Source organism: Manihot esculenta, chromosome 7 (assembly GCF_001659605.2).
Source record: "Manihot esculenta cultivar AM560-2 chromosome 7, M.esculenta_v8, whole genome shotgun sequence".
NCBI classification, from domain to species: domain Eukaryota; kingdom Viridiplantae; phylum Streptophyta; class Magnoliopsida; order Malpighiales; family Euphorbiaceae; genus Manihot; species Manihot esculenta.
Window position 1 is genome coordinate 2,464,501 of NC_035167.2, and position 16,929 is coordinate 2,481,429.

At 30.2% G+C, this 16,929-nt stretch overlaps 2 protein-coding genes across 3 annotated transcripts; one reads left to right on the plus strand and one right to left on the minus strand.

The window, feature by feature from the left end:
• The first annotated feature begins 6,810 nt into the window (after nucleotides 1-6,810).
• On the plus strand, nucleotides 6,811-9,705 carry LOC110619336 (transcription factor TCP8). The gene has a single exon (XM_021762708.2). It carries the CDS (start codon nucleotides 7,640-7,642, stop codon nucleotides 9,290-9,292), a length of 1,653 nt encoding a protein of 550 aa, XP_021618400.1. The 5' UTR covers nucleotides 6,811-7,639; the 3' UTR covers nucleotides 9,293-9,705.
• Nucleotides 9,706-11,720: 2,015 nt separating this feature from the next.
• Nucleotides 11,721-16,750, minus strand: LOC110618541 (protein EI24 homolog). 2 transcript variants are annotated; one of them, XM_021761687.2, is made up of 12 exons: nucleotides 16,383-16,750; nucleotides 16,067-16,132; nucleotides 15,172-15,322; nucleotides 14,065-14,117; nucleotides 13,605-13,742; nucleotides 13,423-13,486; nucleotides 13,152-13,237; nucleotides 12,985-13,067; nucleotides 12,690-12,766; nucleotides 12,474-12,589; nucleotides 11,842-11,913; nucleotides 11,721-11,806 (listed from the first exon to the last, which is right to left on the minus strand). In XM_021761687.2, the coding sequence occupies exons 1-11, from the start codon at nucleotides 16,502-16,504 to the stop codon at nucleotides 11,847-11,849; spliced, it is 1,023 nt and encodes a 340-aa protein (XP_021617379.1). In that variant the 5' UTR covers nucleotides 16,505-16,750; the 3' UTR covers nucleotides 11,721-11,806; nucleotides 11,842-11,846. The 2 variants fall into 2 exon arrangements, with proteins under 2 accessions (XP_021617379.1, XP_021617378.1); XM_021761686.2 differs by having other exon boundaries at nucleotides 11,721-11,913; nucleotides 16,383-16,748.
• Between the last annotated feature and the right edge of the window lie 179 nt (nucleotides 16,751-16,929).

Consider the following 16,929-nt stretch of genomic DNA (forward strand, 5'->3'; position numbering starts at 1 on the left):
TTATAGTTATATTAATATATTTATAATTATCATCATCTTGACCAAAAAGATAACATTATTAATACTGCGAAATTAGTAAGGACAATTAAAACAAGACAAAAATTTCATGATTCAAAATTTTATTAGAATCATTAATTATAAATTAAAACATTTTAAATCTAATTATTCTAATTATTTTCATTAGAATTGAACATTTGATCAGTTCGATTCAAAATCAAATCGAATCAAATATGAAAATTAAAATTTTAGTATTTATGAAAATCGAATTAAATCAATTTTAGTCATAATCTGAATTGAATCAGTCTAATTCAATTTAATTCGATTTAATTTGATCGGTTTGAATTTTTAATAAATTTTTTATTTTTTAACTTTATTTTTAATATTTTAAAATTTAAATAAAATATTTTAATTTAATAAGATCTAATCTTTCTATATTATTGAAAATAATATACTATTATCACTAATAGGTTTAGTTGAATTTTTTTGATTTTTTTATAATAAAAATAAATTAAAATAAAATAATTAAAATTTTTAAAATTAAAAATTAAATTAAACTGAAATAAATAAAAAATTAAATTAAAATTTTAAATTAATTCGATTCAGTCGATTTTTTTTATTTGAATTAAATGTTATTTATCCATCATTTTCATGCCATGTTGTTTTTCTAAATGTTGGGATAAATATGAAATTATTTAAAGAGAATTATAATGAAGAGCTTTATTTTAAAAATAATAAATTATTCTATTTAAGTTTATTTTCACTTTAGTGATCCAAAAATCATTTAAAAAGCTCAAACTTTGAGCAAATTTTTAATGACAAGAATTATTTAGAAAATTGATTATTTAGTAATTCTATTTTCAAAACATAATAAATAGTCTTTTTTAAATAATTAATTATCAAGTCAATTTCATTTTAAATTATTAATTATGTAATCAATTTTTATATAAATTTGTTAGTAATATATAAAATAACAAAATTATGAGGTTTTAAAGTCCAATATAAATAGAAAGAAAGCGAAAAGTTCGCCCATCGTCCAGTGAGAGTTTCTTTGGCCGTTGGAGGGGCTTCGGCTTCCGTGTCTTTTCTTTGTCTAAGCGTATATAGTTTTGTCTTATGAATTTTATTTGTATTTGTTGATCTGTTTTGGTTTTGGTGGTTTGGAGTTAAAATTTCTTTTCTGAACTTTTATTTTCTTTCCGAATAGAGTTCATCGATTTCGATGTCGATATTTTAGGATCGCACTGATACGTCTGACAATCACCGCTTTCATGAACTATAATAAAATTAAATTCTGTCACATATTTTTTCATCGTATAGGATTATCCGTTTAATAGATCAAGCTCTCTTTGATAATTTTAGTTGTTGGTTGGTCCACAATTGTCCTATTTTGATTATTTTAGTTCAATTGTGGTTGAGGTGTACTTTCTCTTTTTCATATCTATATGTCGTTTGTCTTTGTTCTTATCTTGAATATGTATTCACGGAATAAAATTCCGTGGTAGTGAATTGGTGATAGTGAATTGGTGATAAAATTGCTAATAGAATTGCGTCCGGTGGTATCGTGTTCTTTGTTTCTTCTATGTTTCTTCTATTTATTTTACTTTATGCTATTTTTATTGATTTTTTAGAGTGCAATCAGCTTTTAGACTTCAGAGTGTTTTTTTGATAATATCATCTTTAAATTGGATCATAGGTTGAATATCCAGCAGGATTTATTTGAAATTTATTGATGGGTTTGTTCACTTATCTTTTTAGCTTTTTGGACCTTTTAATATAAATATATTTATATAGTAAAAAAATATAAAATAATAAAATTCTCTTATTTTCAATTAATATCTATAGTTTTAAAATACAATTATTTAAATGTTGTAATTTTAAAAAATATTTATTTAATTCTTATAATTTGAAAATAATAATTATTTAATTTTCTTCGTAATTTTAAATTAACAATTATTTAGTGCGAGTTTTGTGAATTATTTTCACGAATCAACTTGCTTTAAATTATTGGATCACGAGATAAACGAGTTCAACATCAAATCAGAGAAAGAATTTCGGATAAGGAAGCATGTCCTGTGGGCCCCACCCAATTATCAGCGTCCAATGTTACACGCGCCTTAGGTCGCGTTGTGGATAGGCACAAACCTCAGGCCTTTGGGAGCTAAAATTTGTTACCAAATAGAGAGTAGGCAGGCAGCAAAGTGCACGTGAGGTGCATGTGAGGTCAAATTACTACTATATCCATGTAATGATGACGTCAGGCTATTGGTTTTTGTTCATAAATCGGGTGGGTGGGTGGGTAATTGGGTATGGATATTTTTGTTGCGTCAGACAATAATGCTTCATTTCCCGCCAAAAAAGTACCCGCTGTAACAGTTACGGTTAATAATATCCCCAAACGTACACCTTTTTAAGGACCACGGGCCATAATTCTTAGGGGCAATTTTGCCATTTTACATATTATAATTATCTACCCGTTTTCAATCACATGTTCTAATATCAAGTTTAAGAATTATCTGTCGAAATTTAAATAAATTATTTGTAACTTTTTTATTATAAATAAAATAAAAAATTTAATATTTAAATTTTTATTTGTAATTTTTTAAAAAAAATAAGAATTAAGAATTAAAAAAGTAAAATTTAAAATATTTATTTAAATATACTTACTATAAAATTAAATCTATGCTGATGGTTGATAAAGAAAAGGGAGCAGAAGTAATGAATTCATTTTATTTAAAATACAATAATAAAATTAATGTTTTTTAAAATAAAAAAATATATATATTAATTTTGAAAAAAATAAAAGTAATTTATTTTTAAACAAATATAAAGTAGAAAATAAATTTCATATCAGTAATGATAGGAAATTAAACTTTCATTCTCGTTTGACCTCATTTTATAAATAGTAAAATTATTATTTTATTTCTGTATTTAAAAAATATAAAATATAGTGTTTTACTAGTTATTTTTATATATTTTTCCTTTATTTCCAAATAGAAGAAAAGAAAATACATATATATATTCTCTCTCTATTTCCTTACTCTTTAATTTTCCTTCAATTTAAACATGAAAAGGAACAAAAATATTGAAATTTTATTTCTCAATTTTTCTTCATTCTTTATTTTTCACAATTTCAAACAAGGAGCTTATCTTATATGGACTAATATTTTTTCTTTTAAATTTAAATAATTGTATTGATTTACCTTATTTTTACATTAAAAATTAAAAGAAATAATGTATTATAAAACCATATTTTATAAATGTATATCTTATAAGATAAACGACATTCATATTAAATCATTTTTTTTAAAATATAAATTAATATCAAATCAAAATTAATGGAATTCACATTAAATTAAATTAAATGGTAAATATGATATTCAACTGCTTTTCATCTCATATCGGTAAAATATAAAAAATTAAAATTATATATAATAATTAGTATAAAATTATTAAATAATTATGATTAATCATTCTGAAAATCAAGTGAGAAGTGAATTCAAAAAATTATTTAGGTCAATTTAGATAGGACTATTTCAATTGGTATTAAAACCACCTTAAGTCAGAAAAATTATGTAGAGTTGGTGGATCTGTGAGGAAATGGTTACATGTGTGAGACGAGATAAAACCGCCCAAAGGACTAGCGAACCACAATATCTTAGGGTATTCATGTGAGACAGAGCTATGGTGTGAGACGAGGTGGAGCGACAACTGTACTGTGAGGAAATGGTTATTTGTGTGAGACGAGGTGGAGCTGACTAAAGTATTAGTGAACCACAATATTAAAGTGTTTAGTTCTAACTTAGCAATTGTACCGTGGGAAAATGGCTATTTATATGAGATGAGATCGAACCGCCTTAAATATTAGTAAATTACAATACCCAAAGTTCGATTTTAACTTAATAATTATATTCAATTTAATTGCAATAAGAACGTCTCAAATTTAATAAAAAAAAGTATTATATTCAGCTGCTTTGTCGATCAGCTATTTTTCGTCCCAAATCAATAAAGTATGAAAAATCAAAATTATATATAATAGTTAGTATAAAATTATTAAATAATTTAAATTAATAATTTTAAATTAAATAAAAAATGAGTCTAAAAAGTTATTTGAATCAATACCGCTCGACTCACATAATCGAACAAACCAATCTATTAACACAAGGGTTATTATGCAAAACTAAGAAATCTCATCAAGCTTCTCAATTATGAAGAAAAATGAGGCAATATACAAATATAAAAGAGTATAAGGATGAAGATACAAATTGCAGAGTTTTTCTTTTTTCCATCCATAAATTTCCACTCATAAATCAATACAAGTCTCCCAGAAGGGGACTGAAATAAAGACAGCAGAAAAAGAAAACAAAGAGAGTTGCAGCTTTTTTCAAATTTTTTTTTATATAAATAAATATTATTTAAAACACTGAATTGAAGTTGCAGCTTTTATGAATTTTAACCAATTTACCTTGAGTTTAAAAGAAAGTCAAAGGTAAAAAGGTCAAAAAGAGGAAAGTAAAAGGGAACAGAAAGAAATGAGGATAGCATAGGAAAATAAAAAAAATTTGGGCAATGCTAAAATAAACTGGGCAGTATCAGTATTCAGTAGTAGTAAGTGTCACAGTGTTCAGTAGTACTTATTACAAGAACTCCTCCATGTGGCTGCTGATTTTTTCTGACACTTCATCATTTTTAAATATTGATGCCAAAAAATAAAAATGGGAGAGTATATTAAAAATAAAAATATAAAATTTATTATTTTAATTATATTAATTATATTTTAAATATAATTAAAATATAAAAAAATTACTTTTTTTTAATATTTAAATATAGGACAAATAACAGATTTATTCTACTATTTTTAAAATTTAATTATTTCATTCTTTTATTTTTAAAATTCAACACTTTTATCCATAAAATTTAATCCCGTTAAAATTAGAAATGACTACCGAATTATCCATTTTAAAATCTAACCCTTTAGTTCTTAAAATTTAATTTTTATAAATTTATAAGTCTCTTTTTTAAAAAATTAAAAAAAATATATTTTCGTCCTTATAGTATTATATAATTAATAGATTTATTCCTTTATTTTTTAAATTCAATACTTTAATTATTAAAATTCAAAAAAAAAAATTCAAACTCAATCTTCATAAATAAATAAAAATTTTAATAAATTTAAGATTCAAATTCAACAAAAATAATAAAAGTAAAAATACATACAATTTAAATTATTAAAACTAAAAATTTAAAACTCAATAAAAATTATTCTTGTCATACCGTTCACTATCGATAACTGCTCGTCATTTAAAAATTTCATTAAAACATCTCTGATATTTTAAAAAGTCTATTAGTTAGTCTTTTCATAAATTTTAGTCGTTAAATATTATAAAAAAAAATTTAAAATATTTCTGATAGGAGGGACTAATTAGTAAATTTTTTAATAATTTGAAAGATCAACTAATAATTTTTTCTAAACTATAGATATTAAATAATAAAATATTTTTAGTGATAAAATTAATAAAAAAAGTAAATAATATATTTTTAAAATATTGATAATATTTTAATATATTTTTTAAAATTAAAAAAATTAAATAACGAGTTTTTTTATATTATATACGAATTAAATAGTAATTTTTTTATTTTATTATTGATAAAAGTATTTTTAAAATTATATTTATTCACTTTTCTTTAACCAAGTTAAAATCATTCATTTAATAAAAATTTTTAATAAAAAAGTTATAAATTTTAATAAAATTAAATATTAAAGATGAAATTATTAATTTTAAAAATAAAGAGATAAATTTATTAATTATATTATACTAATAATTTAGTCGGCAGAGGAAATCATAGCATCATCAATAATGTAACAGTTTCATTCTATTTCCATGGATCATGATGAAATTTAAGAATTAAAATATGTATTTATTAATACATTCAACGTTATAATCTATTTTAATTAAGAAAAATAATATAATATATAAAATTTAGTTCATGATTTTACTTTTAAAATAATTAAAAATTCTAAAAAAAAATGACATAAGTTCTTACATATGGAAGACCAAGCCCAGATAATATATGATGCATGAACAGTAATTTATTGCTGTGACCATAGTACCTGCACAGCAGGTACTACACTGATATTATTGTAATAATAATAATACAAATAATTATTAATAATACATTGAAATGACAATTATACCCATGGAAAGATATTTTACTTTTTTTTTAATTTTATAAAATATAAGAATATTTTTATTGAATAATTTTTGGAAAAAATTAGGGATTTGATGGTAATTTTACTATTAATTAATTGTGATTAAACATTGTTAAGAAGATAGGATAAAGATATGGGTTGGTTTTGTATGGTCATTTGGATTAATTAATTATATTAAATTATTAGATAATTATTTGTTTATATTAAAATAAATTTAATTTACTTTAAAAAAGTGGGTCCAGTTGGAATTGGCTGGCTGGTAGTGTGGAAATGGTAAAATATTATTTGGATTGAAATAGAAGGAAAGATGAAATGATTTGAGCACTTCCAAAGCTTTTTAATTTGGCCACCCTAATGATGATTAGTGGCCAAAATTTCATAAAAAATAATTTTCAAAAATATTTTAAGACATTAAAAAAATTTAATTAATAATCAGATATTTATCTTATAATAACTTGGAAAAAAAAAAAAAAAGACAATTCTGTCGTTTAGCAAGCTACCTGTGCATATCAAAGGAAGAGGTGTCCAAATTGATTTTTGAAAAAAAAAAAAAAGAAAGAAAGAAAACAGTGTGGGGCTGGGTTGGGATGAGCTGTGCCACAGCAATAGATACCTTTATCTGATGCTTACCAGAGCTGTCCAGTAGAGCTTTGCTTCCCTGGATTTCAATACACAAATCAATCAAACACCTTTCTTCAATCTTCACCCAAATCCCTAATCTCCCTTTTTCCTCTCATACCCTAAAATCAACTTCAAAAAGGGTATTCAGTTCCTCTATGTTCTGCCTGCAACATCAAATCTTCACTTGTTCTTGTAGAATCCAAATATCACCTTACTTGTAAGCTTTGCTTTCATATACACAAGTACACAGGACTCCCTGTGTCCTGAAACTGAACGTTGTTTTGTCCTGGAAATTACTGTTCAGATTCATAACACCCACCAAAGTTGCTTCGACGGAAATTTAAACTAGAGGCTCCAAAAATTTTGTTACCATAATTGCCCCTATATCAGATTAGCTTTCGTAGTTGAGCTGAGGGTAGAAGAGAGGCCAATTTTTAACATTCTCTTTTTTAACTTGACCCCACGAGTGGACTTCTGCTACTAATTTTTTCCCCTCACCTGCCTCTATTTGGCCAGCCAGCCAGCCAGCCTCTTAACCTGCGCACCCTCGCTCAGGCGAAGACAAGAGTCAATCAGAAAACAAAGCAACCCCACAAACTCATAGTCCTCTGCAAGATTTTTAAAAACTCTCTCTCTTTCTCTTTCTCTGTGCTGTTTCTGAAGGAAAACATGAGGTAGAAGAGAAAGAAGAGATGGGTTGTGATCAGTTGTATTGGAAATCCAATATAAATTAAAAAAAAAACATAAGAAAGAAAAGGAAAGGAAAAGGAAAAAAAGGGGGGAAAAATCTAAACTTCACCCCACCATCAAATGGAAATCACAGATATGCAAAGCAACAAGCAAAATAATACCACCCAAGAACCCCACCAATCTCACCACCAGCGTCACCACCACCACCACCACCACCAAGTTTCTTTTGATGGCAGATCATCAGGTGGAGGACCATCTCCAGGTCCCTTTATGGGCTCCATCTCTATCCAAGCTGGCTTGTCTCATGCTGCTCATCATGTCCACCAGCATCATGGTCTTGCTTCTTCAGCTCCTACAACTACTGGGTCTGCTCCTTCAACTTCTTCTTCTTCTTTATCTCCTCCTTCTTCTACTTCCACCTCCACGTCTTCTGCTGCAGCTCCTCCTCAACTTGTCGACGCTTCTCTTGCTATCGCCACCAGATCTGGACCTGTTTTAGACTCAACAAAGAAAAATCAGCAGCAGAATCTTTCCGTAGTTACCACCACATCTACAGCCACCACCACTGCTTTGACTGCAACACCAGCGAAGAGGTCCACGAAGGACCGACACACAAAGGTTGATGGGAGAGGGAGGAGAATCAGAATGCCAGCAACTTGTGCAGCTAGGGTTTTTCAATTGACAAGAGAATTGGGTCATAAATCTGATGGAGAAACAATTGAGTGGTTGTTACGGCAAGCAGAACCTGCGATTATAGCAGCCACCGGAACTGGAACTATACCAGCGAATTTTTCTACTCTCAATGTTTCGTTGAGAAGCAGCGGATCCACCCTCTCAGCTCCGCCTTCGAAATCTGCTCCTCATTCATTTCATGGAGCTTTGGCTTTAGCTCATCATCCTCATTACGAAGAAGGGTTCTCTCATACAACTTTGTTGGGGTTTCACCATCAGCAGCAGCAGCACCTGATGACAGCAGATCAAATAGCAGAAGCGCTGCCAGGTGGCAGTGCTGGTGGTGGAGGAGGAGGGAGTGGTGGTGGTGCTGGGGAAGATTCTAGTGAGAATTATATGAGAAAACGTTTTAGAGAAGATTTATTCAAGGACGATAGTCAACAACAACAAGGAGAAAGTGGCAGTGGTGGAGGTGGTGGTGGTACTAGCGGAGGTGGCGGTGCTGGAACAGGAGGAGGATCTCCCGGTAAAGGATTTAAAAGTGGGTTGCAACTACCAAAACCTCAGCAACACGACACAGGATCATCAGGACTACTTAGGCCTTCAAATATCCTACCTCCCACAGCCATGTGGGCAATGGCACCAGCACCAAGCAGCGGCAGCACAATCTGGATGGTTCCAGTGACTGCTGGCGGAGCCGGTGGTGGTCCAGCCATTACCACTACCACAACAGGGGCTGGACCTTCAGAACCCCAACCCCAGATGTGGCCTTTTTCTACAGCAACACCAGCAAGTGGAAACTCACTACAAGCTCCATTGCATTTTGTCCCAAGATTCAATCTTCCAAGCAATCTTGAATTTCAAGGTGGAAGAGGAAATGCTTTACAATTGGGTTCCATGTTAATGCAGCAACAACCTTCACAACACATTGGATTAAGCATGGCAGATTCAAATTTGGGAATGTTAGCTGCTCTAAATGCATATTCAAGAGGTGGATTAAATATGAATTCCCAGCAAAACAATCCATTGAATCAACATCATCAACACCAGCAACCTCAAGATACCAATAGTGGAGATGAAGATCCAAATAGTTCACAATGACAAGATTCATAAGTTGGTTAGTTGCTCTTATTCAAATACATAAATATGACAGCTTGATGCCTATGAATTTTTCTTTTCTCCAAAATTATTGCATAGGAAGCAGCAGAAGCTAGAAGATTGTTGTTGGGTTTGCTTTTGCAGATTTGGGTTTGAATTTGTGTTGAATTTAGTTCTATTGATGATGGAGAATGAGATTGATCAGTCTCCTAGTAATTGCCATTTTGATTTTGGTTTGTTAATTTTTGATTTCTTCTAGAAACAAAAAAGAAAAAAAGAAGAAAAATAGAGATAGGAAGAGCTAGAGTTTGTATAGGAGGATATTTGTTTGTGTTTAGTATAATTATTATTTGCTTTGTTTGTATGAGCAAAATGAAGAAGAAGCAAAAGGAATTGAGAGTTTTTGTTCTTTGTTAGCTTTGCAAATTTTCAGATTTTTTTTTCTTAATTCTTTTGTACATTTGCTTAAAAGCAACTCTTTTCAGTTATCTCTTCCAAAAATGCCAAAAGGGTAGTAGCAACTAGAGACTAGCTAGCTAGCTACAAAGCAAGAATAAGAAAAGCAAAATTAAAGACATCTTTATATGACATGTAAAACTTCAATGTGTCTGTCTGCCTTCTCTTTTTTCAAAGATATGAAAATGGAGCAGATGGGTCAGTAAACAAATGGTTTCTAGCAAATAAATTTTCTGGGCAAGTTTGATGATGTCTTAAGCAGCCTCCATCTTCCTGAAAATCTCCCATATTTCCAGGAAAGTTATTTATGTTACCTTGAAATTGAAGATTGTTACTTCAAATATCAACAACAATTTTATTCATTCAGTTGTTTGTTGTCCTTTTTTTTAATTTTTTAATTCTTAATTTAGAATTTATTTTAAAAAATAATTAATTTATTTTATTGAAGGGCTCAGCTTCCTCCATCCATTGCCCTTGAGAGTGACTGACGTTTGTTTTGACTTGGACAGCAAATTCAGATGACTTCTTGTTTTCATTGCTTAATCATTTTCCTGTTTTTTGCACTACATGTCCTCCACTTTTTACATATTTATTCTTTGTCCCACCTAATTTGTTCTTGTTTAATCCAACCATACCGACACCATATTCTACTTTTAAAATGTAATTTTTAATATAAAATTTATTATTTAATTTTTATAATATGAAAAAAATAATTTCTTAATGCAAATATAGATTTAGGAAAATATGTGATGGATGGGTGATCTATGTGGACTGCGAGATAGACCGTAGATGTCAATGCAAGTGGACGGTGTAGATTGATTTGTTTGGTCTGATCTGGGTCTTAGAGCCAATAAAATATTTCATTTCACAGGAATTAATTTATAAATTTAAAAATTATAATTAACATAATTTAATTAATAAATTTATTATTATTTTTTTATATGTAATTCACTCGTTTTATTTTATAAATAAAATATTTTAAAATCAATGAAATTTGTTTTTAAAAAATATTAATTAAAAGTTAAACGAATAAAAAAGAAGAGAGTTTTGATACTAAATTATCTGAGGAATAAATTTAAGTACACGCGCTTCACGTGCACCAATCATTGGTGTGCTAAGTGCGGCTTTGGATTGGATCTCTGCTTTTTCTCGAGAAGGAAAAAAAAAAAGAACTTCCTAATAAATTATTTTCGTTTGTTTTTTTCTTTAAAACAAAAAATTTTCTTTACTTACGGTCGAAGGTATTTCCAGCCAATTTTCATAAATTGAGATTAAATATACTCCAATAATTGGATATATTGGATTCAAATTAGAAAAATTGATTAAATCGAATTAATTTATAAAAATTGATTAAATCGAATTAATTTATAAATTTTTTATTTATTTTAATTTAATTTAATTTTTAATTTTAAAAATTTTAATTATTTCGATTCGATTTAATTTTTATTTTAAAAAAATTAAAAAATTAAATCAAACCGATTAATGAAAATAATTCAGTAATATTGAAAAATTAAATTATATATTCAATTCGATTTTAAATCAAACCGATGGATTGCTCGCCCTAATCTTATCTATTGATACACTAAAAGATAAATTAAAAGAAAAAAAGGAAACTTTTGAGCAAAGCTTATACTTTTGGAAAAAATGAGGAAATCATCAAAGAACAAGGAAACTGTTCATGAAAAGCAATACATGTGCAAAGTATAATATCAAACATGAGGAGAAGACAAGTGTAATTCAAGGCCTGGCTTTATAATCTTGTAAATGATGAGATCACATGCACTGTCCAAGCAAAGACCAAAGCTTTTATTAAGATTTGTTAAATTATTAATGTTGTTAAGCTAAATTTGGAATGGAATTTTGCAGTGCTCATAATGATTTCAATTTGATTTTTATTGTGAATTGGTCTATGCATGAGGTGTGCTCTTTATTTCACTTTCTTTCATCCCATCTGTCAGACAATCTCATATGATGCTGCTGCTGCTTCCTTTGCTGGTTTATTATGTCAGCTTGAGTTTTCACAACTATTTTTATACATGGCTTCCTTTCAAGAATCAAGTCCTAATAAACTTACATTTTTCACAAAGAATCAAGTCAGACCTTAGAGTTCTTTGTTGTCTGGCATTTGCTCCGGCGATTCTAAGGGGATGAGAGACAAGATCTGCATTCTGCAGAAAAGTAATCAATCAAGATGTTCAACGGCCGGTATAATGACATGATAACACTGATATTCAAGTGATTTTAACCGAGAGACTAACTAATAAGTTTTCCGGATTAAATAATAATTATTACTATTCCTCAAGTTTCTTGTTATATCCTGGAAGAAGCAACTGACCAGGTAAACAATGTTCTACAATATTTCCCAAGTTGTGGTAAGTGGCAATGAGAACTTCATTGCAAACCCTAATTTAAGTATTTGAACTTCTAGGAATAATGGGTTGTGGAGTGATTTTCTCTTTCTTTTTCTCTATACTTTCAAAGCGAAGTGGGCATAATGTAAAATCAAAGTTGAGAATTCCACTAGGCTGAATGGGAATGATGCTCAAACCAAGGTAAGATCTATGCATCAGAGAAAACCAATCAACCTTATCATTAAGCAATTATTAGAAGTTTGTCAGAGTGAAAATGGAAGTTGAGAGTTGTATGCCAAGTCAAAAAGGCTTTTTTCATTAGTTTATTGCGTTTATTTTCTTTTCTATTAAGAGATGCTGGGATGTGGATAGCTTACGACAATGTATCTGCTGCATAAAATATTGGAAGCCTTATCAATCCTTCACCCTTCCATCTTCTTCTTTGAGAGAGGACAAGTTGCTCGGCTTCTGAGCTTGTTGCTGTCAAAACAAACTGCAGGACACATGGTCATCAACCAAAATTCCGCATGTGGTTATGTGAGATAACAACCAGATATTTTTTCATTGATTGCATAAATGAACAAAATATCTACCAGTGGGAAAAGAACAGCCATAACACCATAGCTCACAAGAGGAGAGAAGAAGAAAATAGCAAGAACACACGGACTTCCTGCAATTTTTCATGCCCCGAGTAAAATAAATTGTGTCAAGCATATACTGAAATATATTAACATAAGAAAACCATAGTACTGGTGATTTCAAGATCCTTCAATTTGCAGTGTTATTTAGGATGACGAAGTTGCATTAGTTGAGAGCATGGAAACTTTACTACAAATGAGATTGCACACTGCAAAATCAACAGAAAATTTAGCAGGAAACTATTTTTACCAAAACCAGCAAAAAAGGCCCAGTTAGATTCAAAGAAGTCCAGCCGTCTGTCCAGAGCCACTTCAGACAAATTCCATTTGTACCTAAGTTAACAAGCAGACTTAGCAATTATCTAGTCGATAGTCAGTGCTAAACAACAAATTAGCAGATACACACTCATGACTTACTCAAAACAGTAGTAAGCATACATCCAGGAAAGGAGCACAAAGTTGAGTGCCTTCCCTATATATGGTAAAAATCCTGTAGCATAAACCTGCATTTAATTGTCAAGTGTGTAAACCGAAATACAAAGGCATGGTAAAGTGGCACCATGTTCAATGCAAATAAAAAAGTATACATGCTGAATTGACTTTGCTGCAAGAACTCAAGCAGAGTGCAGAGATAATGGTAACAAGTGTTGGAGTTGATGAGGTTCTATGCAAATCAAAGACATTGTACCTCTAGAAAGAATATGCTCAAAAGCAATATAGAATACACCTGCTCTCCAATTCCAATCATAACCCTGCAGAAAAATTTTACAACAAAAACATGAACTGACAGCATTCATTCCCAAGCATGATTTTCAAATAAAGGCAAAAGGAATAACACTCAAATCAAATAGTTACAAGATAGAAATCTACCGTCCTAGACCAGCAGGCTTTTCTGTTGAACCTGAGTTGTCTGATGCTGTTGTTGGGTCATCCTGGCTTAAAGGTTCCAATACATTATGTCCATCTCTTCCCATTGCAGTAAAACCAAACTTAGCAATTTCATTGTACCTTAATAAGATCAGTTTAGAACAACACAGATGAATAAAACAAAAATTGCATGGCAAGCATCTCTTAATAAGATAAAACAATCACATATTTAAACTCCAAAATTGGTTCTAACTCAAAAGCTGTACATTCACAAAGAAACCTATAAACTCAGGTAGAGATATGAAGTCTTACGTTCACCACTCACTGAATAATGCAAGGATAAATATCAAGAGATAAGATTAGCCCTATCTATCTCCAACTCATGGATATCATATTCTCACTACAACAGTTAGATTAGCCCAGAATATGTCAACAACAAAGGTAATAAGAAAGAGAAAAATACCAGATAGTGCTGAGAATAAAGCTGAATACATACAATGGGTAGAACCAAAATAGCTGCATTAAATAGGCAGTGAAAGAAATTATAAGTTATGAAAATCAATAAACTGACAAGCATGTCTTACACACATACACATCTTTGTGCATAATCTTAATATGAATTATTCTTTATCATATGGCTAGAAAAACTTCAAAGAGAAAAAGAGAACTAATTGCGCCATTGCATGATTCAAAAAGATACCTACATATTCTTACTTCTTGGAATCAGATAAAGGTTTAATTTTTCTTTCTGAGGTATCCACTTGGCACAATACATAGCTTTTTTCTAGATGATCCAAAGTTTTGCTTTAAAAGTTTAGTTTACAAATATATTCCTGCAGGAATTCTTTTTATGACTGCTGTTCAATTTAATCGGTCAAAAGCATCTTCACCAGTTCCAACTTTGTTGAGATTTGGGACTCCCGCATAACTCTGCAAAACTATTCTGTAGCCAGTCATGTAATTGCAAATTAAGGCAAGACCTTGCTGGCTTAACTATTGATTAAGCAGCAAGCAAGTTTTAAATTCCAGAGTTTCCAAATGTCATTTGTAGCCTTCTTAGAATTATACATACCTTTACGACAGCATCTGCTGTTAAATTCAATAGAGATCAACTTACCAAATCATTCAGCAGTTATATGATCTAAAGAGACATTATGTGTAAGACGTAGAGTCTTCCTAACTTCATATTTCTATGAAAATCAAATGAATTAAGATCCAGCAAATTTTCGCAAAGATATATTCACTTGAAAATTATGCTGGACTTGGATGTTGCAATACTTTTTGTGCTGCTGTAGCAGTTGATAAGATTGGATAATTTTGGTCTTCCACGCTCCTTCAATTGGTGTTTAGATTAGTGGTTATGGTTTAATATTTTATAAAGCTACAATTTAGTATGTTCTAAGGATATTATTAGCATATTTTGTATGTGCTCGCAAACGATATAAGCTACCTAGTTTCATGATACAGAAACTAAGGAAAACCACCCACACATCCTAACATGTAAGAAATTTCGTAGAAATTACAGAAGCACCAGCAGAAATTCATAAGCATGTATGATCTGCATACTTACATAAAAGAGTTGTACAAGTCCAACACGTAAAAAAGAATAAAGTTTTAAGATACTGCCAAATGTGCTTGGTTCTTGAGAACTAATATCTGAGAAATGATCAGGTAGTATCCATTTTAATGTTGGGATGACAATTGACTTCAGCACCAATATACTGCAACGAAATGAAGATTGAAAGATTCATATCATGAGACTATGACAAGCATGACTTAAATGATAACATCTGAAAACATTAACTAAGTAGATCAACCAAACACCCAAAGGTATTGGGTTGGATTTCAAAAGTATGTTCACATACCAAGAAAGAGAACTTTCACTATTCTAATCCACAGTAATACTCTGACAATATATATTGAAGATGTGAATGGCATCAAAAGAGTTATTAGCATTGCTGCCAAGCCCACAAGAGAGTTAGATGAATGGCAGTCTTAGAGTACAGTCTTGAATTTGTCCACAACTAAACATCAAAAGACCTCACTTCATTAATGCATCTACCATAAATGAAGCAACCATTTCTGCACTGTTATTAGAATCAAGTATAAATGTCTTAAATCTAGGTCAAAAGACATTACCAGTCCATAAAGTCAATCAAGCAATTATGAGGTAAACCCTCGTAGTAGAATCCAGGAGCTAGCCGATTATGCATATGAGTGAGAATTTTACACAAAGGCAACTTGCTAGATTAATTTTATACCCATGCAGCTCCATAGAGCAAGATGAACTCAAATTGCCCAGTTGCCTCTCTTTACTTCTAATTGCACATGCTACATAGCTCAATAACACAGAAATACTCGAAAAGGTTGCAAATAAAGATTCTAATCAATATGCATTCTAGCTCATTTTGCAAATTTGAACTTGAAGGTCAGATTATATGAATATACAGAGAGAGAAATATTACCTTCCTAAGAAAATAAATCCATTCAAAAGAAAACACTGCCCAGTTCTAATCAAAAGATTCCTTGACCTGCCACCCAAAATTTAAAAGAAAACGAAATCACGAAAGATGACATAAACTCCTGCTGGATTTTCAACAAACAAAAGAAAAAAGAAAGAAAAACTTGGAATTCCAAATTTTACATGATTCAAATACCTCAACAAATTTCTTCTTTCTCTGAATTTGGATTAAAATAAAAATAAAAAAGCAAAGTTTTCCTTGTATTTCTCGTCAACCAAACGCAAAATTCTTTTAGCAATAATTAAGAGGGAGAGATGACCTGAGACAAAGAATGACTACTCTGTGAAGGCAACAAGCTTCTCGAAAACCCTCAAGCCATAGCAAAGATGCTTGCTTTACTTTGCTTCTGAATACCCTTATTAACGGCTTCGCAGTTTCCATTCCGAAGAGAGATAACTGTTACAGAGACGGAGAATAAAGTACAAAGGATAGTTTACCATCAAACATGATCAGCTCAGCTGCTCAGCTCTGAATTTAGCTGCCAATGCCTGCTTATAATAAGGAGCGAGGGCTTGGGCTTGGGCTCACTAATCTGCCAACCCATGGCAGAGAAAAGGGCAAGCTGCTGGAAATGGATCGCGCCTGAAAATGAGAAGAATATTTCAGAAGTTCAAGCCCGCAACTGCTTCTAATAACATATTTGGATATTTGTTTGTTTTATTAGGTTAATCTAATTAAATTGAGTTTTATGCTTAGAAGCAATTTTTAATTTAGTTATACTTCAATCAAATTAAAAAATATAAAAGTCATTTAATCCAAATTTTCTAGCTTCAAGAATAATTTTCCCATGGATTTTCCCTTGATTT